Source organism: Ogataea polymorpha (assembly GCF_001664045.1).
Source record: "Ogataea polymorpha strain NCYC 495 leu1.1 chromosome Unknown OGAPOscaffold_2, whole genome shotgun sequence".
In the NCBI taxonomy this organism is placed as follows: domain Eukaryota; kingdom Fungi; phylum Ascomycota; class Pichiomycetes; order Pichiales; family Pichiaceae; genus Ogataea; species Ogataea polymorpha.
The window spans coordinates 620,510-643,969 of NW_017264699.1; the positions used below are offsets into that span (position 1 = coordinate 620,510).

Below are 23,460 nucleotides of genomic sequence, written 5' to 3' on the forward strand. Positions count from 1 at the left end.
TTATATTGAAAGAGTCGGTTGCAAATTTAACTAGGTGGTTTTAGCGGATCGCTGGGAGAGCCTGCAGACAAGCGTTGTTCGCGTTCGTACCTTTGTTTCGAACCACGTTTTTTCTTGGCTAGCGTTATAATTTTTATCTCTTCCATCTTACCTTTTGCAGCATTTGCATTCCGCATGAATGCAGGCCGCTCAGAGGAGTAACCATCGCATTCAAGACCTAACCTCACACACTCAGAACAAACAGGTCTCTGTTCAGGGCATCGTTTTCTTCTGAGTCGGCATGTCCAACAACCGTTCTTAGATCTAGGGGCCCGATTTCTTATTCTCTTCATCCGATCTTGCATATCCTCCGGCCCGCCAGAGGCATGTGGTTTGTGCGAGTCAATGTCGACAAGATCGAAATCGTCCTGCCCAAGAAAGTCATCATCATTCCCAAATTGAAAGTGAACAGCAGGATCTATGTCGGATAGCGTAGTTTTTCTTTTTTTGGGAAATCTAACTTTCAGTTTCTTCTTCTTATTTTTGTCGTCTTTTGCGGCGCCCTCCTTACGTTTTTTGTTTGTGGATCCTGGCTTTCTTCCTCTTTTCTTCTTCACTGGTTGTTCCCCTAAAAGTAGTGCTCCAAAAGTTTCTTTGATCGTGTTCGACACTGTCGGAAAAGACGCTGCTTTGGCCTTCTTGTCTTCTCTGTAATCCAGGCCAAAGTCAAAATCTTTCTCTTCGTACTTCAGATCTGCTGGTATATTGAAAGTCGGTATTTTGAAACTCTCTGATACAGGTCTTGAGGAAGGAAGGGAACTAATCGCTTCCACACCAAATCTGTTCTTTGGTTTTTCTTTCGAGTAAGATGAGTCGCTTGGGACCCTGTTAGCTTCTCGTGAACCAGGCAACGAGGATTGAATATAAAAATTGGAATCATTCATATTGCCGAATGCATGTCCTTCCGAGAGCATATTTTCTGTAGTATCGCCGTTCGGGGTATCCCTCCCAAGCCAAGCATTGGACAATTCAACATCATCATACAAGGAGCGTGGGAACATCATTCTGGAAGCAGATTGCGGTGGATCCGATCTAGAGTACACCTTGAGGGGTGACTGCTTAAATACATCACTAAAACCGCTAGGTGTAAGCATGGAGATTGCAGGAATCAGCCTTGGTGTGCTATTTGAACTTTTGCATAGCAATCGTGTTGGTGATATCACTTCTTTGGGCGAGTTTGTAGTATACACTTCGAGAAATTTGGGATCAAACGCAGAATTGAAATTCGGTTGGAAGTTCCCTGACGAATTGGTTTGACGTGAGTCTGGTCGAAAAGCGTTGCCATCATTTAGCGGAATTATGACTGACTGGCCTTTTGCGTCATTGGCATGGACGTTGATATTATTCAGGTCCAGAGGCATGAGCGGAGTCTTGACCATATGAGTAGCCAGATCAATTGAGACATCTCCCGTACCTGGACGATCAATGCTCTCAGTATCCATAACAGTTTCAAAAAAGCTCATTGGAACTATTATTTTTGGCCCACGAAACTAGTTAACGTTTTGCATAGAAACAAAAAAGGGATATTTTTTTTGGCTTTGTAAAACAAAAAAAGCTATCCTTTTGAATCTTTCTAATGCTAGTTCTAATACAGGCAATTTCAATGCCCAAAGCTATCCACTGTATTTTTGAGTTTAGAAGAGCTCGAAAGAATTATCGCGTGGTGGGTTGAGTTTCGTCCACTAATTGAGTATCTGATAAAACAAACAAAGCCTGTAAATCTTTAAAATTATCTTAGCGCTCAGATATTTTATCTTTTTTATTACTGTGATGGGCAAGTCGTGTAATTGTTCAGAAGGATTCGCGACTCGTACAGTGATACATTCAGATTTATTTGACGAATGGTAGCTCATTTTCTTGGTGCTCCAGTTCACGCTTGGCTATGAGCAGATTATTCAACATGCTATTGACAGGGGTTGATTGGCGGTGTTGCTTAGCTGAGTTGACAATATAGCTGGTCGCATAACCAGGAACTGACTGCTGGTGATTGAACCCATGCTGTTCAACTAACTCCTTTATGAGCACCATCAACCGTTCCTTCTTGAGCAACCGCGTCATTGACGGGTCGTATCGATGCAATACACGATAGTGGCTTGTGGTTTGTAAAACTTGTATGCATTCATCGACAATGTCGGAAACGATGCGCTCAACCGACTCTGTGTAGCCCAAAGAGCCTAGATCAAAGTTCAGGATCTGACCCAATGCATTTAGACAACAGTCTGCCACTGCTGTTTCGATCTGTACCTGGTAAACGTCCTTCAAAGGGCAATACGTTGCTTGGAGTATGCGATTATCCAATAATCCTTTCACTACAGAAGGAACAACTGTGTCGGCAGGAAAAAAGGTAGACTGCGAGCTGGCAAAGCTTGCAAAACTTCGTTTGGATGGATATGCTGAGATCAGTAATTTTCCTGCTTTTATATGATTCACATCAAAGTTTGACGAGCTCGATAAAATGTGCGTGGAGACAGCTTGAAACACATTTGGCCTGGTTTCAGAGCTGCGAGGCCACAAATGATCCAAAGCGGCCTGTATTGCTCCCAATGGTGGATTGATAAATAGTAAATTCGTATCCTTAGAGATCCAGCTAGCGTACGGAAGAATCTGTTCTTCCAGTCGCAGCGTGTTCATGGATACTATCAAATCGTCAATACTGAAACCGGGTGTTTCGGGAAGCTTTTCATAGGCCTTGAATCGAAGTTCGTTGGCTACAGGATTACCTGGAGTCATTTTGTTAGTATACTTTATTGTAGATCCTGCCTCGGTAAATCGCCTGAACAGCCGTGAATTGTTGAAAAGCAGCTGAACATCGAATTCCTGCGGGCTCAATGTTCGCTTTGCTTGGGCTGCTAAGAACTTGAAATTCAAGTCCGAGCCTAACAAAAACACGTTTCTAGTCATGCTAAGATAATTACGTACTTTTGGTATTTTCTAAAGTCGATCGACCCTGTAGAGGAAAAATTTTCGCTCCCTGAAAATTTTATCTCAGGAGGATATTTCAATGTTTGTTCTTCCTAAGCCGTTGCTTGTCGTGAAGGCTACTTTAGGCATCCCTGCCGTTAGGAGAGCTGCTGCTTTTTATAGCACCGAAGGTCTGAACCTTCAGGTTGACCAAACTGACCTTCACTTGAAAATTCAGGATGCTTTCACAAAGGTCGCTAGTGAAACCCTCACTGAAGTCCAAGGAAGAGTGATCCCAGAGATGCTCACTACCAGTAATGGTGTGTTAGTGAGAGCAAAAACTGGGACTGGTAAAACCTACGCGTTTGGCCTCCCTGTGATCAACGAGTGGTTGAGTGACAAAAATTTTGGGAAGCAGGACAGTGTTCACACGGTGGTGATCAACCCTACTAGAGACCTTGCTTTCCAAACCCAAAGGGCTCTGGATAAGGTTTGGAAGGTTTCTGCCCCTAGAAACAACCGCCGAGGCATCGATTTGTGCGTTGGGCAGATGAAGTATGATCAAATTAGAAGGGGAGTTAATGGAAGATTCAAATCTGCGGCCTTAGTGGCAACACCAGGAAGATTGCTTGACATGTTGGAGTCTGATGAATCATTTGCAAAATCATTCAAAGATTTGAGACATTTTGTTATTGATGAGGCTGACGTTCTTTGCGCTCATGATTTTAAGGAAGCTCTCTTGGCTGTCGTTAGCCGGTTCAAAGAGAATCATCAAGATCCTAGCTTGCTTAAAGTGACCATGTTTTCTGCCACCATGGACTCGAACACGAAAGAACTTGCCCGCAAACTGATGGGCGAGAATTACAAATATATTGATGTGAGTTCTGGCCCAGAAGTGACGGACAGTGTCCAACAGTCACTTGTGACCACAAATAGCCTTTTTGAAAGCTTTGCCGTTGCCTTGAAATTGTTGATTGAAAAATTAGATGCCACCAACGGTAAGGTTATTGTGTTCATGCCGAACATTAAGACCACGGATTTCTTCTATTGTTTGGCTAAAGAGGTCATCGACGAATACTATGGTAGAAAAGCCGAGGTCTACACACTGCACGGCGATTTGAGTCAGGGTGCTCGCAACAGAAACCAGGTCAGATTCAGAAATGCTAGAAAGGGAGTTTTGGTCTCGTCTAACGTCGGTGCTAGAGGTATGGATTTCCCTGGTGTCAACTGTGTGATTCAGTTGGGAGTGCAATATGAAACAGCTTCGCATACTCACAGGGTGGGTAGAACAGGAAGAGCCGGATCTACAGGAGAGTCTATCTCCGTATTGACCGAGCATGAAATGTTTTATGCTGAAAGATTAAAGGAAGAAGGTCACGAGTTTGAGATTTTGGAAAAACCTGAGATTACTCCCGATTTCGAAAAGCAAATGATAAGCGCTTTGAGAGACATTCCATCTGATATGAACCAGATGATCACGTCGCTTTTAGGGTCTTATGGGTCTGTGCCTCGGATAGAGAAAGATGGTGATCCGAAAAGTCTTGCTCTTGATTGTGGTGATCTTTATCAAAAATTTATGGGTGAAGGTAATCTGCCTTCTGTCAAAGCTGTCGATCTTGATAGATTTAGAGTTTCATCTCGTGATGCCGAAGGTGTTTTCAACGTGAGAGGGAATTTGAGAAAGGGATTCAATTCTGGAGGATACAACAACAGGGGACAAAGGAACTTTGGAGACAGAAATGAGGGATCATACAAACAAAGAAGATTTGGTAATGGGTACGGAGGTAACTTCGAAAGAAAGAATTATGGGAATCGCCGTTGGGACAGAAACAATAAGTTTTAGAAAAGAGTTGCATGCGCTTCAAACTTGCTGTAAATTTTAGTTCTTCAATACTGTATATATGCGTCGCAAATGATATTGATATTATGATGCGCTTGAATGACTAACGATGTCCTGTAGCATTCGGGATATCGGCGCAATTCTTCTTGTTTCTCTTTGGAGGCGGCCTGAATTTTATGCAGGATCTTTTCAACTAGTAAATTGGTATTTTTTTTATATGGAGCACCTTCGCTCATGCCATTAATCATCGGCAGTATTTTGCTGAGATCTTTCTCTTGCAGCGTTGCCAGAGCAATTTCAGTTCGGAACGACATTTCATTTGACGTTAGAGTGTACTCACCGTAGTAGTTGTGCTTCTTGAGGAATTCTGACTGTTCACCTTTGAGCAATTTCAAAATGTAAGGTGTTATATCAAGGCTGTTCCATGGATTACAACAAGGGGGTAGCATGAATCCATATTCGCAGAGAAGAAACTCGTCACTGTGTGCTCCATAGCTAAAAAATATTTGGTCTCCATTGCCATATGGACGGGACCCGGACGTCACCTGAAATCCTTTGGTAGAAGAGATACTAACGGAGCAATGATCCTCAGGTGCGTGGTTGATGAAATCAACAAAAGGAACAAGTGTAAAATTATCCTCCAGCTGTTTGTCCAATATTTCTGGTAGTTCCATATATAGGCATCTCGAATTGCAGCAAACCCAAGCCCATAAAAAATCATCTTGGGGGACAAGACTTGTACCGTCCAAGCCAGCAACCAAAAGAAACTCTTGAACAGCATTGTAGTCGCTGAGGAATTTTTCCTGTTGGGCTTTAGAGTGCTCTTTTATAGAATTTGGTAGCAAATCGAATATTGGGTCATTTTGAAGAGCCCATATCATAGGCATCCCATCAAGCTCTGATATCGACGGGAGCACGTCAATGAAGGGTTTCCAATAAGATTCTGGTTTTTGTTTTTCCAGAACGAGGTAGAGTGAAACAAGCTGAAAGGACGATAACTGCAGCAGTTTGGATAATTCGAAATTGGCATAAATTGGATCAATCGGCCCCTCAGGAACATAGATGTAGTTCGTACTGTTGATGGGAGAATCCCAGTTTGCGCTTTTCTCTAGATGTTTGAGTATTGTCACGTAGTTCAATAAATAAGAGTGCGGCACGGTTATCAGTGGCTCGTTTTTGGCTATCTTGCTGTTCGCTACAAGCGACCGACCCGTCACATCGACTTTATTGACATGGAGTTTTGAGGATATGAGGGCTGCAGGACGCTGTGAGTCGCCCTCAAGCCAGTGGACCAATTTCTTTAATGGATCCATGAAAAATAAAAAAATAATTATGCTTGTTCTAGGACTAACCGGAGGTATAGCCAGCGGAAAATCCACCGTGTCCAAACGCTTGCAAGAAGAGTATCACATAACTGTCATCGATGCCGACGAGATTGCTCACCAAATAGTGGAGCCTGGACGGCCTGCGTATAAGAAAATAGTGCGATATTTTGGTGATAAGATTACTGACCTAATTTTGCCCGATGGCACCTTGAATAGACCTGCTCTTGGAGCTTATGTGTTTCAAAATAAAGGCGAATTGCAAATTCTCAACAAGATCACACATGGCCAAGTGCGCAAAGAAATGCTGTGGCTGATGCTGTGCAGCTGGCTTAAATTGGAGTCAATCGTGGTTCTTGACGTGCCGTTGCTTTTCGAAGCAGGCATGGATATTATTTGTGGCATGGTAGTAAGTGTGGTTTGCGAACCAAAGATACAATTGCAAAGGCTGATGGAGCGTAATCCGGAACTCAGCCGTGCGGAGTGTGAAAAAAGAATTGCAAGCCAGATGTCGAACGATGACAAGATCAAGCGATCAGATTACGTACTAGACAATAACAATAGTGTTGAGGAGCTTAACCAGAAGATTGATAGCGTGATACGCAAAGTGCAGCCTTCTTTGTGGGTCACGCTGCTAGAGTATATCCCATTTATTGGGGCGTTGTTTGCAATTAAAAGTGTTGCACGAAGATGGTGGAAAAACTACGAGGTCCGCCGGCAGTCAAAGACTGACTGATTAGAAGCATCAGCCAGCGTACAGGGCGGCAGCTAATTTGTCCCACAAAAAATAAATGACAGCTGTCGACAGAAAAATCTTTTGTCGACGCCTGTCGATTAAATTCTCTGTTGGGCAGCATCCCAACAAATCGACGGGGCGGTTTTATTAGTGGCTTGATCTCAATTTTTTTTTTAATATAAGTACATATTCACTAGTACAGGCAATTCTTCTCACGAAAATGTCAGCACTGGATTCTGTGGACCTATCCACTGCTAATGCTGTGGCGGCAGGTACCAACAAGCCCACTAAGAGAATAGTGGCTTATGGCATTGGAGGAAAGTTGATGGGAACCAAGTCTATGACAGATGTCACAGCTGAAGAACTAAGCAAAGACTCGGTAGCTATGATGCTCGCTAAAGACAGGGAACTAAAAAACAAATATCTCAAGCAGAAACATATTAGCGAACAGCCATGGACGTGGGAGAACTGGCACCGTCACATCAACTGGCTCAACTTCACCTTGGTGCTTGCTGTGCCACTAGCGGGACTGATCTCCACCAAATGGGTTCCTCTGAAGCTTCACACTTTTGTGACCGCAGTGATACTGTACTGCTTTGGTGGTCTCTCCATCACTGCTGGATATCACAGACACTGGGCTCACAGAGCCTATGATTGCAGATTGCCTGTGAAAATCTTTTTCGCCCTCTTCGGAGCTTCTGCTGTTGAAGGATCTATCAAGATGTGGGGACATCAGCACAGGGTCCACCACAGATACACAGACACGCCAAGAGACCCATACGATGCGAAGAGGGGTTTCTGGTATTCTCATATGGGATGGATGCTTTTAGTGCCAAATCCAAGATACAGGGCAAGAGCCGATATTAGCGATTTGCTTGATGACTGGGTTGTCAGAGTTCAGCATAGACATTACTTGTTGCTCATGGTGGTTATGGCATTCTTCTTCCCAGCCATCTTGACTCACTTTCTATTCAATGACTTTTGGGGTGGGTTTATCTACGCTGGATTACTGAGAGCCGTGTTCATTCAGCAGGCAACCTTCTGTGTGAACTCACTTGCCCATTGGATTGGAGAACAACCATTCGACGATAGAAGAACTCCAAGGGACCACATTCTGACCGCTCTCGTCACTTTTGGAGAAGGGTACCATAACTTCCACCACGAATTCCCATCAGATTACAGAAACGCCCTCAAATGGTACCAATACGATCCAACCAAGGTGGTTATCTACCTTCTCTCCAAGGTTGGACTTGCATATAACCTGAAGAGATTCTCGCAAAACGCTATTGACCAGGGTATCTTACAACAGCAACAGAAGAAGCTGGACAGAATGAGAGCCAAGCTCAACTGGGGTCCACAGCTTAGTGAGCTGCCAGTGTGGGATAAGTCCACATTCTTTGAGAAGGCCAAAGAACAAAAAGGACTGGTGATCATTTCGGGCATTGTGCATGACTGCTCCAACTTTCTTACGGAGCACCCGGGAGGGCAAGCTCTCCTAAAAACCTCCTTTGGTAAGGATGCTACAATGGCCTTCAATGGAGGTGTGTATGCCCACTCGAACGCTGCTCACAACTTGTTGGCTACTATGAGAGTTGCTGTCATCAGGGATGGCGGAGCTAATGGAGATACTTTCGACGCGCAATTGCGGTATCTTGCCAGCAAGGAAAACAAAAAGGAGTAGAGGGACCCGCGGTTATTGATTTCATGATTTCTGTTGAGACGACGAAAAGATGAAAAATAACGGATGTCATATAGGATATGCACCCCTTTTTAGGATATGTTTTTTTTTCTTCACCTAAATGTAAATAAAAAAAGCGTGGTTTTTTTTTGTTGTGGATACATCACTTTTCATGGGCTCGCGCGTATTTTTCAAGTCTACCACATACGACCCGTCATCGGAGCTCCCTCTTTATGTTCTGGACACCACACTTTTCCCCTCTCTGTCCAATGAACGGCAGATAGCGCAATTAGCGGAACGGATCGTTTCCCAGATGCCGGCAGAAGATCACTGCTTGGCTCTTTTAGCTGGAGGGTTTTGTGATTACGATAACGACCAGGCCACTTCATTCAAAGTGCCATTGAACCTGGTGAAGTTGTTCAGCCTCATCCCATCACAAAATAAAAGATATCTCTACAAGGTGTACTTGGTACACGGAAGTAACTGGATCGTGAAGTCTGTTGTAGACTTTTTCAAAAGGTTTTGGAATTTCACGAGGCAGATTGTTTATTGTGAGAACCTGTCCATTTTGGCCCAACATATCGATATCACCAAGATTCCCATTTCCCTCACCTGCTACCTTGTGGATAAAATTGTATACCACAACGATCGCATCGTTCTCAATAGACAATTCCCCAAAATATATGGGGTGCCATTGAACCTGTCGCATGGTTTGGCATTCAAACAGTTCTCCAAAATTTACAACAATCTTCTCTCATACATGACAACCAAGCATCTGGACAAACAATTAACGCCCGAAGAGTGGTTGATATTGATTAAAGGTGGACAGTTGAAGCACGAGACTCTTGTTGCTGTTGAGATATTTAGCGACGCTCTCAGTCGTGATCAGCGGCTTTGCTTGTCTGATTTCTCGTTTCTGGAGCATTATCTCATCCTCGAGAAGTTCATCGCTCAGCTGAGCGAATCTGACCAGCCACTTGTTCCTCTCGACGTGCTCACCAAGTATAACTACGACTTCTCACGACTCGAAGATCTGAACACGGCTCTTGGTGAGTTGTTGTCTTTCAAGTATCCTGTCTCCAGAAGACCAGTTTTGAGGTCTCTCAACAATTCAACTCCGATATTGAACGTCCAGCGTCTCAATTACGACAATAGCTATATTCTGGTGAAGCTGTTAGTGCTGATGCATCGTCTAACAGTCAAATTGTCCCATGAAGAAACCGAGCCTCAAGCTAAAAACATCTCGCAGATGAAAGAGAGACAAAATTTACGGTTGATTTTGTCTTTCACGAAAATCCTGTATAACGAGAGGACCCACCAAGAGCTCGACAATGGGTTTGACTCGTTATTCAAGTTTCTGTGCTCGCTCTTCCGCAATTACGATAAGGTGCTTGTGAACGGACATCAGTTGAGAGACTTCGAGGAGGTAATCAGCATGGATGACATTTTGGACTTCGAGAAGAGGGAGGTCACAGATAGTCCAATGGAGCGAAAGATAGAATACAAAGTGCGCAAAGTCGAGCCGCCAACGCCCCCGGTGGCTCGCAAAGCCAAGGATCGGAAGCCGGAAATAGAGGTGGATGAACAATTTGAAGATTTTGTTTATGAGTCCGGAAAAAAGAAAGTCTCGGACAAGCTAAGAAATGAACTTCTGAGGCCATCAGAGCAGTTGACCTCCAAATTGGTAAAATACACAGAAAAAGACCTGCTGTTTCAGCAGAGCCAGCAAAAGACTAGAGATGCCACTGGCACGTTCCGTGTCGCTCGCGGACGCAACGTCAGTCGGCTAACACAATTATACGAACAGAAACTACTAGAGACTATCTGATATCTATTCAACATATCTATTGCATTATTCAGATGGTAGAGCTTTGACGCTGTCGTTGAACTCTCGCACGATAATGTTACAGCTAAATTCTTTGCATAGTTGTTTTTTCTTGTTGTCAGGCACCATTTTGAGGAATTCCAGGCCCGAAGAGCGCTCTAAGGCATCAACAGGCACTTCAAAAGAAGTGAGAGGAACCTCATTAGGGATGACGGCATTGGGCATCACGAAGGCAGCGACCGCAATATCGTCAGAGTTGGGGCTTCTTTTAAACGACTTTTCTGCCACGATCAGCTTGAAAAAGTGCGTGGGAACAGCAATGTTTGGTGGATTGCCAATAACCTCGTACGTAACCTTGTACTTTCCGTCCACAGGGTCTTTTTTAGGAAGGTACAACGGGCCAGTAACGACTCTGACAGAACCGTAGCCAGTGGTTAGTCTTCTCACGAAATCCTCAAAGTGTGCCCAGTAGTCTCTGTTGAAACCGGCTCCTACCTGGGGAGACATGTTTGTTAGATAGAAAGTTTCGTCCATGGCGACTTGGGAAAATTTGGCGTCGGCAGCAGGTGCTTGATGACCTCTGTCGTACCCTGATCTGAAGTAATCTCGCAGAAATCCGCGGAACTTCATTGGAATTTGCTCATCTTCTTTGAATACAGAATTCTTACGGTCCCCCCCTCCTGAAGCATCACGCTTCAATGACTCGGCAGTGATATGTTCCACGACGTAATATGGATTTCTTTTCTGACGGTCGTACACCGAAACGAATTCCATTCTGGTTTCGAGGTCATGGACAGGTCCAGGGAACCCGTATGCAAAAAAACCGGCCGGATTGACTGTAGCATCCGCTGCTGGCAGATTTCCTGGCTTGGAAGAAGTAGGAACACGTCCTGATCCCGGCGGAACGCTTCCAGGAAAAGCCGGAGCACCAGGGGCAGAAGGAGCGGCAGTGGAGCTCTTATCTCCGCCAGCCCAGAAGAAATAGCTTAGGGAACCTAGAGAGAGCACAGGAATTGAATGAATGGGACGAAACATGGAACTGAAAGAGTGGAAGAGAATAAATACAAATCAAGGCTGTGAGTGTGTTGGAAAAAAAATCCTATGGCCTTTTATAAATTGACAGATCCAAAATAATTTTTGAAAAATAAAAATTAAGCCAGGAAAACCAAATCTACTCGTCCAAAATGCGGCAATGGGCTTTTATCGCCGAACGATATAAGCCGCATACGAGGACACACGTACCCTTAATGACAGGTATGGGTTTAATACGCAATGTGTGGACAGCAGTGTACTCCCTGGAACAGAAAAAAGCGTATGAGACTCTCCTCGAACAACTAGATACCTTGCATTCCGATCAGAAGCCCGTGACTCGCTCAAGCATACACCGAAATATTGATAAGCTTCCCAACAAGTACGACTTGCTAGGATACCTTATACGCACTGGCAATGAATCCCGCGCCCAGCATTTACTTTCCACCATGACTCGCAACCTTGTTCTTATAAACGCTGCCAACTTGTACATAGCGAAGTCATATGATATTTCTGCTTCCGAGAATGATATGGTGTTTAAGTACATCAAACGAATGATCCCGCAAACGTTGGATCCTCGAAGTAAAAGGCTACTGCGGCGACTCGATACCGATAAACCGATTAACGTGATGGTTGCAATTTACCGAATGGCTATCTTTCTTAATCTGCCTCCTTTAGCGGCTCAGATAATTCGAGAAACTGTATGGCAATCTTTTCAGACTGCAACGGGCCCTTTTTTGGAACTGCTTAATTACCACAACATCTCATTATATATTGACCTGATGTGCGTCAAACATCCACAAACAGACGCACAAGACTTAAGACAGGTGTTCCGTATTGTCTCGCTATACGATATGGCAGTCACCAAACATAACAGCAGAGAAATCAAACAGATTCCGTTGTATCCATTCACATCGTCCCAAATCACTGCTATCCTAGAAAAGGCGTCATCTAAGGGCGCTGACACCGAGCTTTGCAGGCTCGTGATACGCGAGTTGGGTTCAAAGCTTGCTGGCAATGGAGAACTCTTTTCTCGCTATTCTTCAAATACAGATACCAAGACGATGACAGAAATTGGTTACCAGAACTCGGTCGACGAGTTTCTGAGTTTCTGCTACAAATTTATTGAGGAAAGGGCTTCTCGAAAAGATGCCGCCGCTGTATACAGCACATGGATGGTAATAGAGCCTTTCCACAACGTATTCTACAATTCAGCATTAGATTCCATGAACAACAACCCGCAAAATGGTTATTACTATTACCATGTTATGTCGAAAATTGTGAGCTGTTTTTCCAAAAACAAACGGTACAGACACATGGTCGATAAACTGGTGATGAATCTACCAGTTGAAGCCATTAAGGTGTCACCAGAGTTGATGGCGGCTTTTATTCATCACAGCGCAAGAACAGGTAATTTCAAACTGGGGAATATTTTAATGAATCAATATACAGACGACACGCTTGGTCTGCCGACTAGATTTTCACCGAACCAGTTGAGTGCGTTGCTTGCTCTTTCGCTAAAAGAGGGTAAATACGATAGAGCCCAGGAAATTCTCAAGTTTGCCAAAGACAACCTTGTACGGTTCAATGCTATTGAATTTAACGAGCTTGTCAGAGCTGCTTTGCACGACAAAAGCAATGCCACAGCAGCCTGGTCGATGATCCTTGCGGCGAATGTCAAGACTGCGAGGTACGCGTACAACTCGTACGTCACCCATATGATGGATACTGATAAGATGGATTTCAACAAGCTGAAATACATGTATGACTTGGCGATAGCCGGGGTGAGCGAAAAGGACGCCAATTTCTGGGACTACTGGACGCTCAACTATTTCAAGTATATTCATCGCAAATATGGCTTTCGGGCAGGGATGGCCATCTACATTCGCTGTGTATCCGAAGACAGGGTTTTCGATGGGCTCGATTACTACAAATATCATCCTAACCCATATCTCACCAGACATAACAAAGTTACTCTTCGCTTGAGCGACGAAACACGCCCTTTCATTATCCGCGACATCTTTCAGCGCGCAGTTGCCGACTACAAGCGTGCGGTCAAAGCTAACCAGGATTACACAATGGAAAAACAAGCCTTGAAGGAGGTGAGCTTATGGTGCCTCCACGAATGCAAAATGCTTGGACTAAAAGACTCGGACGTGGCTACAGATCTGATAAAAACTATCAACAAGAAGTCACGGCGTGTGGGAAGCGACCGACCACAGAATGGAGACTCATTCGAAGAAACGTTCTTGACTAATTTGCTCCAGTACGAAAAGCAGCATAGAAAATAGATCATTGTAGCTTTTACCCGGAATAAGACATGAAAAAAATTTCAGAAAATTTTAATAAAACTTTTCAATCGTGTTTATAGCATGGCATACGTTCTGACAGAGACAGCGGCTGGATACGCCCTGCTGAAGGCGTCGGACAAGAAGATCTACAAGTCTCAGAGCTTGATTCAGGAGCTCAACAGCACCGATAAGGTTCTCAAACAGTTCAAGATCGCTGCATTCTCCAAGTTCAACTCTGCTGCCAATGCTCTCGAGGAGGCCTCTGCAGTGATAGAAGGCAAGGTTTCTCCTCAGCTGCAGAAACTTCTCGACGAAGCCAAGCAGGACAAAAAGGCCCCTCTTCTTGTTTCGGACACCAAGCTTGCCAATGCCATCAACAAGCTCGGACTCAACTGGTCTGTTGTGAGTGATGCTGCAACCTTGGATATCTACAGAGCCGTGAGAGAACACCTTCCAGAACTTCTTCCTGGTATGACAGACAAGGATTTGTCAACCATGTCGCTTGGTTTGGCTCACTCCATTGGCAGACACAAGCTCAAGTTCAGTGCCGACAAGGTGGATGTGATGATTGTGCAGGCCATTGCTTTGCTTGATGACTTGGACAAAGAGCTTAATACCTATGCCATGAGGTGTAAAGAATGGTACGGATGGCATTTTCCAGAACTGGCCAAGATTGTTGTTGATTCCGTGGCCTTTGCCAGAGTTATTCTGACAATGGGTGTAAGATCGAATGCTTCCAGCACCGACTTCAGCGAGATCTTGCCCGAGGAGGTTGAGACCCAGGTCAAGGCTGCTGCAGAGGTTTCTATGGGAACCGAGATCACTGAGGACGATCTGAGCAACATCAAGGCCTTGGCAGAGCAAATTGTTGAGTTTGCTGCTTACAGAGAACAATTGTCGAACTACCTGTCTTCTAGAATGAAGGCTATTGCGCCTAATTTGACCTCTCTGGTTGGTGAACTTGTTGGAGCTAGACTGATTGCCCATGCTGGATCGCTAATGTCTCTTGCCAAGGCCCCAGCCTCGACCATCCAAATTCTAGGATCCGAAAAAGCTCTGTTCAGAGCTCTCAAGACCAAGCACGACACGCCAAAATACGGTCTTTTGTACCATGCATCTCTCATTGGACAGGCTTCGGGAAAGAACAAGGGTAAGATTGCCAGAGTGCTTGCTGCCAAGGCTGCTGTTGCGCTGAGGTACGACGCCTTATCTGAAGATAGGGATGATTCTGGAGATTACGGGCTGTCTGTGAGGGCCAAGGTGGAGTCTAGATTGAGCGCTTTGGAAGGTAGGGACCTGAGAACAACCAATATCGTTAAGGAGCAGAAGAAGGTGGATCTGGCTCCAATCAAGGAGTATAATGCTGACGCGGATACCATGGATGTTGCCGATTCTGATGACGAGGATGATGAAGAGGTGAAGGAGAAGGAGAAAAAGGAAAAGAAGGAAAAGAAAGAGAAGAAGGAAAAGAAGGAAAAGAAAGAGAAGAAAGAGAAGAAAGAAAAGAAAGAGAAGAAGGAGAAGAAGCGTAAGAGAGACGACGACGAGGAGAAGAAGGAGAAGAAGGAGAAGAAGGCCAAGAAATGAAGGTAGAATGGGCAGATTGTAGAAATTTGTTCTCGCTAGTTATATATATTTGATTTAATGCGAAAAAAAAATGTGTAAATGTTTTTTTTGTTATGTCCTCAGATCTGGCACAAGTCAAACATCTGCTGAATCGCTTATTTTTGGGACTGAACGATGAATATTCAGAGAATGAGAAACTTCTCTCGCAAGTTAAGGACTTTTGCGACAAAAATGACCTCAATTATCAGAAATTGATAGCCAAACAGTCTCATGGCACACCCCCTCGTCTGTCTCAAGAGGACAGCGAAATATACTATTTGGAGAAACAGAAGCGCGCGTTGTTGTCTCGTCTACAGAAGGAAGAGTATTTCTCGTCAAAATTCGAGGCTATTCTAGAGAAACACCGTCAATTAGTGACGTTGCTCAAGGATAACGTACAAAGCAAAGCCGTGTTTGACGCCGAGTACTCGAAAGTGTACAAAACCCTCGTGGATCAAAAATTGGCAGATTACGACTCAAATATCGCATTCTTGAACCAGCAGATCGACAAGGCCAGAAAGGACTACCAAAAAACTGTTGAAAAATTAAGAACAGATGGAGAGGCTCTAAATAAGGAACTTGGGTAGCTATTTGCTTTTCTGGGAAATGCTCTCATCGCCCCGATACAACTTCTCTAGAAAGTGGGCAACACGCTCATTCCTATCAATGAGCTTCCACTGTTCTTCAATGCGCGTATTATCCACGTTGCGGAACAGGTAAAACCACAAGATGCTCAAATAGTTGAGAATGATGGAAATCAGCAAATGAGGCTTGTTCAAGGCGACTTTGAGACTGACTTGTTGCGGCTTTTCAAATTTCGTGGTCTGTAGAGATTCTTGTTTGGTTTTCAGTTCGTTGATCTTACTCTCAAGCGACGCCATCTTGAAATCATTGAGGTTTTTCAAACTAGTCTCCACCTCCTTGGTTTTCTGGAGCAGCAAACGCAACTCATACTTTAGCCGGGCGTTGATCTTATAGTTCTTCATGAGTTTGTCATTGACATCGTGAGATCTCTTTGCTAGCTTGGAGTATTCGCTTTTCGAGTTCTCGTATTCAGCAGCATATTTTGAAAGCCGAAGCCTGTCCAGCAACTGCAGCTTTGATTCCTCGACCGACCGCTTGAATAAGTTGGATCTTTTCACAATTCCAACCCTATACGTGCGCAACAGTTTCAGATAATCCAAAGCCATTGTTTCCATTGAAAATACCTCAGCAGTTGGAATCTCGTCGAAATCGTTCGTCAGTTGTTCTTGGATTAAAGAGAATGAGTTTGCGCGCCTCAATCTGAGCGCCCGTGATTGAAGCGTCGCTTGCGAATGCAGAATGCTATTATTGACATGTTTATTGGATGACTGAAGGTCGATTGTATGCACGTTGAGGTCACTTTCGATAGAGGGAATGGAGTGTCTTCTTTTCAGTCTCGCGTTGAACTGGTTGATCTGTGTGTCGTCCTGTTTCTCGAAGGAGTCTTCATAGTACGAGTTCATTCGTGGTCGCATGTCGGGTTCAACATCGCTGTCCTGAAAGCTTCCACCAATGATCAGTCGCTTGGATTTCTGTTTGTGCAATGGCTCGTCGTACGTCCTGACTCTATCTGCCGACGACGACATCAGCGATGGCTCTAGTGCTTTAGCGCTGGACGAGAGGGTGTTCATTTCAGAATCAGTTCCTGAGTCGTCTAGCAGCAACGGAGGCGTATACGGCATGTTTGTGGCTCGTTGGTGTTTTGCTAGCGACGCTAAACAGTACCGGTCAAGATCAGGCTCGTGTCCTTTGCATTTCCACAAATAATTGAGCCGCTTACCGTGTGCGAGCTGGATGATCTGTTCCAGGTCCTGGCAATTGTAAAGTCTCTTGGAAGCAGGAACTTCCTGCTCTTTGTTCAATTTCTTGTTATTAGTGGGGGATATCTTCAGCGTTTGCAACGTCTTACCAGAGGTGAAGTCTACAACAGTATCTTTGACCATTTTTCTCACTTTGTGAAGATCTTTGGCAAACGTCTGGTTGGATTTGGTCGAGTTGCAAAATTGCAAGAGTTTGGTGATGGTCTCAAGATCAAACTTACCTGAGTAAGTGTAGCTCCTCCCGGGAGGGCTTTTGATTTTCTGAGCTCTCTGGAACTGTATGATGGCTATGCGGATTTTCTCGTGGTCCAGAGGGTCCTTTGGAACGCTGATGTTGTTTCCTGCCGTCTCCAGAATCGATTTGAGAATGAGTGTGAAGCCGAGGATCGTGAGGATCGACGTAGACAGCGAGCTGCACGAGTTTGGACGCAGCGCTTCCTCGCATCCCGGAATTTGCAAAGTCATCTCCCACCAGCGAGAAATCGCATCCTCTGTCTTTTCGCAGAGCAGTCCGTCGCAAAACTGCGCATCTAATAGATCGTAATAATAAAGAAATGTCTGTACCACAGCAATTATTTCTCGAACAGCATACATCAGCGATACCTCTTGCGGGATCTGAAACAGGTTGCGGAACTTGTCCTCAACCGTCTTCGTTGGCATGCAAATTGCCAGCGCGCTTCTCGTGCCACAGCCCAGTTTTTTGAGGTTATAGTTCACCACAAACGTGGTGTAAAGCTCGTGGATGTCTCCCTGCGGGAGCGGGATGAGGGTCATCGATGACTCCAGCTGTGACAAATTCGTGATGTAGATGATGCCCTGGTCGGTCTCTGTGGGCGAAGAGTACTTCGACTCGAGCAGCTCAGTGATATATTGACGGAACGCCCGTGGCCATTTTATCGGGTCATTGAGTATCTGCACCTTGCGGCAGATTATCGAGTCCTTGGAGTCTCCCGTATATGTGACAACGGTGTTTTTGTTCGAGCGCTGCGAAATCCATTGCTCCACGAGGTACGCTTCGTAGCCCACCATCCGGATGCTGCCTATGTCCTTGATCACTCCCTCGTACCCGGCCCGAGTCTGCTTGAACTGCTCACATGTGTGCCAGTCTGCTATCAAAAACGTGGTATAGAGGTCCTGGTCGGGGGTGGAGTCTGAAGAGCCCAGAAACGTGGAGTCGTAAGAGGCTGCGGAGACGGACATAAATACTGTTTGATCAAAAAAGGGTGTCGTGTGCGGCGCACATATTCAGAATCTTCTGTGCTGTTAAAATATTAAATCTCTAAAACATGAGCACAGAGTCCAAAGAGGCGATCTTCCGGTCGGCAGACATGCTGCTGGTCCAGTTTTACATAGCCTCGGAGATTTCGCGAGACTGTGTTTCTGTGCTGGGCCAGCTGGGCAACGTCCAATTCCGCGATATGAACCAACACGTGAACGCCTTCCAGCGGTCGTTTGTGAAGGAGATTCGCCGGTTGGACAACACACAGCGCCAATTGAGGTATCTGGACAGCGTGATCAAGAAGCAGGAGGTGCACGTTCCTGTTGTTTCGTGGGATCACCTCGTGGTGCCGTCGGGAAAGTATACGGCCGATCCATCCCGGGGTCCGTCCAAGTCGCAGATCGACGACCTGGTGGAAGTGGTGGATCACTACGAGCAGAACATCCGCCACATGGACGAGAACTACGAGCAGCTCGTAAACAGCTCGGCCTCCCTGCTGGAGCACCGCCTTGTTTTACAGGGTACAAGACGATTCTTCGACAATAGACTAAGTTTGGAACTTGCCGACGACAACTCACCATTGAGCCATCTGCACGAGCCGGAAGACGAGACGGACCAGCTTTTGTTGGATGACCAGCTTTTGGAGAACGGCCAACACGGCCAGGCTGCAGAGCTCAACATTATGGGGTCCACCATGAATTTCATCTGCGGGACTATTGAAAGCAGCAAGTTTCTGACACTCCAGCGCATTTTGTGGCGTGTTTTGCGCGGCAACCTGTACATTAACCACGTGCCTATAGAGGAGCCGATTCTGGACCCCAAGACTAACCAACATAAAGACAAGTACGTTTTTCTCATTTTCACGCATGGAGAGACGCTAATTTCCCGATGCAAGAAGATTGTGGAGTCGCTTGATGGAACCTTGTATCCTGTCGACCGCGACTACGAGGTTTTCAGTTCGCAGATAAACGAGATCAACACGAAAATAAGAGACCTGAACGAAGTCACCGAGCATACTCGAGACCGGCTATTGTTGGAGCTGAAGGAGGTGGCAGCAGATATCGAAAGGTGGAAGATCGAGATAGCCAAGGAAAAAAGCATCTACTCGGTTCTCAATCTGTTCAATTACGACCAAACGAGAAGGTGTTTAATTGCCGAAGGATGGATCCCGGCAGACGACTTAGGGCTCATCAAATCGTGTTTGCGCGAGGTCACTGAGACGTCCGGCACAGATATCAACTCTGTGGTCAACGTGATCAACACGAATAAGACGCCGCCGACGTTTCATCGTACCAACAAGTTCACAGAAGCCTTCCAAAGCATTATTGACGCCTATGGAATTGCCACGTACCAGGAGGTGAACCCTGGGCTCGCGGCGGTGGTGACCTTCCCGTTCATGTTTGCGATCATGTTTGGAGATGTTGGACACGGTATTATTTTGTTTCTGGCTGCGCTGATGCTGGTGTTAAACGAGAGAAAAATAGGCGCAATGAAGAATAGAGACGAGATTTTTGACATGGCATACACGGGCCGCTACATTTTGGTTCTCATGGGTGTTTTTTCCATTTATACGGGATTCCTTTACAACGACGTGTTCTCGAAGTCAATGACATTATTCAAGTCCGGGTGGAAGTGGCCAGACACTTGGAAAGAAGGCGATACCATCACAGGCACACAGCGGGGAGTATATCCGATTGGGTTGGACCCGGCATGGCATGGAACAGAAAACAACTTGCTGTTCACCAACTCGTACAAGATGAAGCTTTCGATTTTAATGGGATTTGCGCACATGTCGTACTCGTTCTACTTCTCGCTTGTGAACTATAAATTTTTCAATTCGAGGGTCGACGTGATTGGGAACTTTGTGCCAGGGTTGTTGTTCATGCAAAGCATCTTTGGCTATCTCTCGCTCACAATAATCTACAAATGGTGTGTTGATTGGATCAAAATCGGCAAAGCTCCACCAAGCCTGCTGAACATGCTTATTAACATGTTTCTATCGCCAGGAACCATCGAAGACCAGCTGTATCCAGGACAGGGTTTCGTTCAGGTTGTGCTTGTTCTCATCGCATTGGTGTGTGTTCCCTGGCTTCTCCTGTACAAGCCGCTTACGCTGAAAAGAATGAATGCACAGTCCGTGGAGCTGGGGTACACGGATCTGCACGAGTACAATCAGGCTGTGCAGCTGTCAGCCAACGAGGAAGTAAGCTCGACTCAGTCGCATGACAGCTCTCTGGGCGAAGACTTTTTCTTGATCGATGACTCCGACGAGCCGGAGGAGCATTTCGAGTTTGGAGACGTGATGATCCACCAGGTGATCCATACGATTGAGTTCTGTCTGAACTGCGTCTCGCACACGGCCTCATATCTTCGACTCTGGGCGCTGTCGCTCGCGCACAACCAACTCTCGGCCGTTTTGTGGGACATGACCATCTCCAATTCGTTTGTCTCGTATAAGGAAAAGGGCTTTGCGGGCTGCGTGATGGTTTTCCTGCTCTTTGGCATGTGGTTTGTGCTGACAGTCTGTATCTTGGTGGTCATGGAGGGCACGTCTGCCATGCTCCATTCTCTGCGACTGCATTGGGTTGAGGCCATGTCCAAGTTCTTTGAAGGTGAGGGCTATGCATACACTCCGTTTTCGTTCTACAAAATTCTGACCCAGCCAGAAGCTGTGTAGAAGCTCGAAAATATATATTCAGGCTGTGTATTATTTACATATGACAAAACTAGAATTAAATATTATTTCATGAAGGAAAAGAAGGGAAGACGCAAGGACGCAATCGAACGATTTATCGAATCGAACCAAACGGTCGTGCTGTCAAGTCTCAGCCAGCTGCGATACAGTATCCTATGCGAGGGCCTTCCGAAGGATAATGGATTGTGTCCGTACAGAACGTATGTTTGGTCCATCCTCCTGCGAGTCGAGCCTCTAGACGTCGACTACTACGCCAGCCTTGTCGACCGAGGGCCGTCGAATGTGTTTGCCAAAATCCAAAACGACGCGTTCCGCACCTTTCAAAAAGACGAGGAGTTCAGCCGCAAAGTGTCCACGAGTGTTTTGATGCGCATCCTAAACTCGCACGCCCTGGAAGTCGAAAGCCTCGAGCTGCACAACTCGGCAGGAGCTCCCGCGTCGCCCTACGTCCAAGGAATGAATATCTTGGCGGCACCGTTTGCGTACGTTTGCAGAAGCGAAGTCGAGGCCTTTGCTCTGTACTCGCAACTGGTAAGCCGCTACATGCCACTATACACCACGCCCAACCTGCTGGGCGTTCTGAACGGTGTCAAACTGGTGGACATTATATTACAGTTGATCGATCCTAAGTTGTACAATTTTCTGAAGTCTAAGATGCTCACGGCCAAGATTTATGCCCTTCCGTCTGTGCTAACGCTGAGCGCATGTACGCCGCCCTTAGACCAAGTGCTGGAGCTTTGGGATTTTCTGTTCAGCTACGGCGTGCACCTGAATATATTCTTCGTGGTGGCCCAGACGATTCTGATAAGGGACGAGCTACTGAAGTCCGCCAATCCTATGCTGTTGCTGAGAGAGCTGCCGCGACTGGACGCGCGCAAGATCATCAAGCTATCGCTCACCTTTGTGAAACAGACCCCAGACCAGCTGTATGACATAATCGTGAGACACGCAAGGGAGAACGTGGAGGAAGAAATCGCCGACTGGGAGAGCAGCTAGAACAGCGCCCTGCTGAAATCCTCTGTCTCGTAAAATGCCGCCAGGATGGTGCGGCCATTGAATTTGCGTCCAGCGAGAGCCTCGGCGCACTTCTGGGCCTCTTCCGATGTGGCAAACTTCACAAAAATTCTGCCCACCTCAGGTTTCGTAGGCATGCCCGGCCGGAAATCTGCCTCGGGTCTGGGAATTAGCACTTTTTCAGCATGTCCATGATAAGAGCACTCAGTCTCGAAGGCCACCTTTATATCGTTGTATTTCACCGAGTCAACCAGATCTTCGACTGCGACACAGTTGAGAAATTGCACTATTTCCGTAGGCGCATGCGGGCTGATCTTATCGGACTTGAGCGCACCAAACAGCGTTTCGGCGGATAAAATGACAGCCTGCTCATACTTGCGCTCCGGATTTTCGCAGGCCCTGAATATCTGGAGTTCATGATCGTCTATGGCTAGTTCGTTGAGTTTAGTCAAAACCTCCGAGTCTTCGCTCACCATCTCAAAAAATGCAATTCCCTTGGACTCATACGACAGTTTGTCAATAACCTGTGCCAACGAGCGCACTTTTCCCAGTGGTTGCAAAACCTCGAGAAGCTTTTCTCGTGGTGTGCCATAGGGAACGTTTCTGGCCACGTACAGCTGGGACGACTCCACCACGTCCTCCGAAGGCTCCGCCGGAACAGACGTATCGTTCGGGTTGAATACTACGTATTCTTTTGGCCGCTCAAAACTCAGCGTAGTGTTCAGCTCGGGCACATCGAGCCCTGTCAGCGCAAAAAGCGCCGTGGCCACCGTGGAGCGCAGGGTCTGAATAATTACTGTCCTGGGATCCTGGGTCGGGTGTATCTGGATCTTCACGTCTTCGTAATTCACGTTGGGGACAATATTGGCAAGCAAATAGTTTTCCAAATGCTTTTTTACGCGTTCCAGCCGAACGACGCTGAAGTCTGCTCGCAGAATGAGTGTCTTGGCCACACGCGAGTCCAGCGGCGTCAGCTTCGAGTTCTGGAACGCCTGCGACCGGTAATTTGAGGCAGCGTGCGATAAAAGTCTTTGTATTTCTGTCGGGTCTGTAGTTCTGGGGGGCTCGCCTGGCTCAGGGAACAGTCCACATGCCTTGGCGCGTGCAGCGCTCACTCCCTCAAACCCAGGCGCTGGTTTGTCCCACAGAGACACCCGTGCGATTTTTTCTAGCGGCGGACAGCTGTTTTGGAACGATGGCCTACCATTAGCAGGTCGATATTCCCTATTTCGTGCGTATCCTCTATCGTACCAGCCCTCTTCATAGTATCCTCTCTGTTCTCTATAAGAGCCACGATGGTCTCTGTAAAAGTCCCTGGTGTCTCTGGTGTCTCTGTCGTTTCTGGGTCTGCGGTAATCTCGACGAGGCCCTCTGGGAAGGTTTTCCATAATTTTCTGAGAAGGATTTTATTTTTTTTTTAAC

The 23,460-nt window shown here is 46.0% G+C and overlaps 15 protein-coding genes across 15 annotated transcripts; 9 read left to right on the forward strand and 6 right to left on the reverse strand.

Moving 5' to 3' along the window:
* Window positions 1-26: 26 nt before the first annotated feature.
* On the reverse strand, window positions 27-1,502 carry OGAPODRAFT_75338 (uncharacterized protein; the record flags this gene model as incomplete). Its single annotated transcript, XM_018356010.1, has 1 exon — window positions 27-1,502. The coding sequence occupies one exon, from the start codon at window positions 1,500-1,502 to the stop codon at window positions 27-29; it is 1,476 nt and encodes a 491-aa protein (XP_018212210.1).
* Window positions 1,503-1,786: 284 nt separating this feature from the next.
* OGAPODRAFT_15702 (uncharacterized protein) lies at window positions 1,787-2,899 on the reverse strand. Its single transcript, XM_018353900.1, has one exon. It carries the CDS (start codon window positions 2,767-2,769, stop codon window positions 1,870-1,872), a length of 900 nt encoding a protein of 299 aa, XP_018212211.1. The 5' UTR covers window positions 2,770-2,899; the 3' UTR covers window positions 1,787-1,869.
* Window positions 2,900-2,931: 32 nt separating this feature from the next.
* On the forward strand, window positions 2,932-7,038 carry OGAPODRAFT_15703 (uncharacterized protein). The gene has a single exon (XM_018353901.1). The coding sequence runs from the start codon at window positions 3,041-3,043 to the stop codon at window positions 4,781-4,783; it is 1,743 nt and encodes a 580-aa protein (XP_018212212.1). The 5' UTR covers window positions 2,932-3,040; the 3' UTR covers window positions 4,784-7,038.
* Window positions 2,932-10,327, reverse strand: OGAPODRAFT_75341 (uncharacterized protein). Its single transcript, XM_018356011.1, has one exon. It carries the CDS (start codon window positions 6,091-6,093, stop codon window positions 4,828-4,830), a length of 1,266 nt encoding a protein of 421 aa, XP_018212213.1. The 5' UTR covers window positions 6,094-10,327; the 3' UTR covers window positions 2,932-4,827.
* OGAPODRAFT_23286 (uncharacterized protein) lies at window positions 6,113-6,838 on the forward strand (the record flags this gene model as incomplete). The annotated part of the gene is made up of 1 exon (XM_018355241.1): window positions 6,113-6,838. One exon carries the CDS (start codon window positions 6,113-6,115, stop codon window positions 6,836-6,838), a length of 726 nt encoding a protein of 241 aa, XP_018212214.1.
* OGAPODRAFT_15704 (delta9-fatty acid desaturase) lies at window positions 7,048-8,562 on the forward strand. The gene has a single exon (XM_018353902.1). It carries the CDS (start codon window positions 7,059-7,061, stop codon window positions 8,517-8,519), a length of 1,461 nt encoding a protein of 486 aa, XP_018212215.1. The 5' UTR covers window positions 7,048-7,058; the 3' UTR covers window positions 8,520-8,562.
* Window positions 8,689-10,344, forward strand: OGAPODRAFT_11761 (uncharacterized protein; the record flags this gene model as incomplete). Its single annotated transcript, XM_018353295.1, has 1 exon — window positions 8,689-10,344. The coding sequence occupies one exon, from the start codon at window positions 8,689-8,691 to the stop codon at window positions 10,342-10,344; it is 1,656 nt and encodes a 551-aa protein (XP_018212216.1).
* A 6-nt stretch (window positions 10,345-10,350) lies between these two features.
* On the reverse strand, window positions 10,351-11,376 carry OGAPODRAFT_81610 (uncharacterized protein; the record flags this gene model as incomplete). Its single annotated transcript, XM_018356543.1, has 2 exons — window positions 10,351-11,303; window positions 11,337-11,376. 2 exons carry the CDS (start codon window positions 11,374-11,376, stop codon window positions 10,369-10,371), a joined length of 975 nt encoding a protein of 324 aa, XP_018212217.1. The 3' UTR covers window positions 10,351-10,368.
* Window positions 11,377-11,819: 443 nt separating this feature from the next.
* OGAPODRAFT_6905 (uncharacterized protein) lies at window positions 11,820-13,661 on the forward strand (the record flags this gene model as incomplete). Its single annotated transcript, XM_018355829.1, has 1 exon — window positions 11,820-13,661. The coding sequence occupies one exon, from the start codon at window positions 11,820-11,822 to the stop codon at window positions 13,659-13,661; it is 1,842 nt and encodes a 613-aa protein (XP_018212218.1).
* Window positions 13,662-13,727: 66 nt separating this feature from the next.
* OGAPODRAFT_15708 (nucleolar protein 58) lies at window positions 13,728-15,316 on the forward strand. The gene has a single exon (XM_018353903.1). The coding sequence runs from the start codon at window positions 13,743-13,745 to the stop codon at window positions 15,246-15,248; it is 1,506 nt and encodes a 501-aa protein (XP_018212219.1). The 5' UTR covers window positions 13,728-13,742; the 3' UTR covers window positions 15,249-15,316.
* Window positions 15,317-15,340: 24 nt separating this feature from the next.
* Window positions 15,341-18,156, forward strand: OGAPODRAFT_92689 (uncharacterized protein; the record flags this gene model as incomplete). The annotated part of the gene is made up of 1 exon (XM_018357198.1): window positions 15,341-18,156. One exon carries the CDS (start codon window positions 15,341-15,343, stop codon window positions 15,851-15,853), a length of 513 nt encoding a protein of 170 aa, XP_018212220.1. The 3' UTR covers window positions 15,854-18,156.
* Window positions 15,543-18,156, reverse strand: OGAPODRAFT_15709 (uncharacterized protein). Its single transcript, XM_018353904.1, has one exon. The coding sequence runs from the start codon at window positions 18,137-18,139 to the stop codon at window positions 15,854-15,856; it is 2,286 nt and encodes a 761-aa protein (XP_018212221.1). The 5' UTR covers window positions 18,140-18,156; the 3' UTR covers window positions 15,543-15,853.
* Window positions 18,157-18,410: 254 nt separating this feature from the next.
* Window positions 18,411-21,052, forward strand: OGAPODRAFT_15710 (uncharacterized protein). The gene has a single exon (XM_018353905.1). It carries the CDS (start codon window positions 18,439-18,441, stop codon window positions 21,004-21,006), a length of 2,568 nt encoding a protein of 855 aa, XP_018212222.1. The 5' UTR covers window positions 18,411-18,438; the 3' UTR covers window positions 21,007-21,052.
* Window positions 21,053-21,075: 23 nt separating this feature from the next.
* On the forward strand, window positions 21,076-23,424 carry OGAPODRAFT_98024 (uncharacterized protein; the record flags this gene model as incomplete). The annotated part of the gene is made up of 1 exon (XM_018357986.1): window positions 21,076-23,424. One exon carries the CDS (start codon window positions 21,076-21,078, stop codon window positions 22,018-22,020), a length of 945 nt encoding a protein of 314 aa, XP_018212223.1. The 3' UTR covers window positions 22,021-23,424.
* Window positions 21,123-23,426, reverse strand: OGAPODRAFT_75349 (uncharacterized protein; the record flags this gene model as incomplete). The annotated part of the gene is made up of 1 exon (XM_018356012.1): window positions 21,123-23,426. One exon carries the CDS (start codon window positions 23,424-23,426, stop codon window positions 22,017-22,019), a length of 1,410 nt encoding a protein of 469 aa, XP_018212224.1. The 3' UTR covers window positions 21,123-22,016.
* Window positions 23,427-23,460: the final 34 nt, after the last annotated feature.

Bases quoted from the DNA above. Each gene is read 5' to 3' on its own strand.
- OGAPODRAFT_15704 (XM_018353902.1), top strand. From the start codon at position 7,059: ATGTCAGCACTGGATTCTGTGGACCTATCCACTGCTAATGCTGTGGCG.
- OGAPODRAFT_75341 (XM_018356011.1), bottom strand. From the start codon at position 6,093: ATGGATCCATTAAAGAAATTGGTCCACTGGCTTGAGGGCGACTCACAG.
- OGAPODRAFT_15709 (XM_018353904.1), bottom strand. From the start codon at position 18,139: ATGGTGGGCTACGAAGCGTACCTCGTGGAGCAATGGATTTCGCAGCGC.
- OGAPODRAFT_15702 (XM_018353900.1), bottom strand. From the start codon at position 2,769: ATGACTCCAGGTAATCCTGTAGCCAACGAACTTCGATTCAAGGCCTAT.
- OGAPODRAFT_15710 (XM_018353905.1), top strand. From the start codon at position 18,439: ATGCTGCTGGTCCAGTTTTACATAGCCTCGGAGATTTCGCGAGACTGT.
- OGAPODRAFT_15708 (XM_018353903.1), top strand. From the start codon at position 13,743: ATGGCATACGTTCTGACAGAGACAGCGGCTGGATACGCCCTGCTGAAG.
- OGAPODRAFT_15703 (XM_018353901.1), top strand. From the start codon at position 3,041: ATGTTTGTTCTTCCTAAGCCGTTGCTTGTCGTGAAGGCTACTTTAGGC.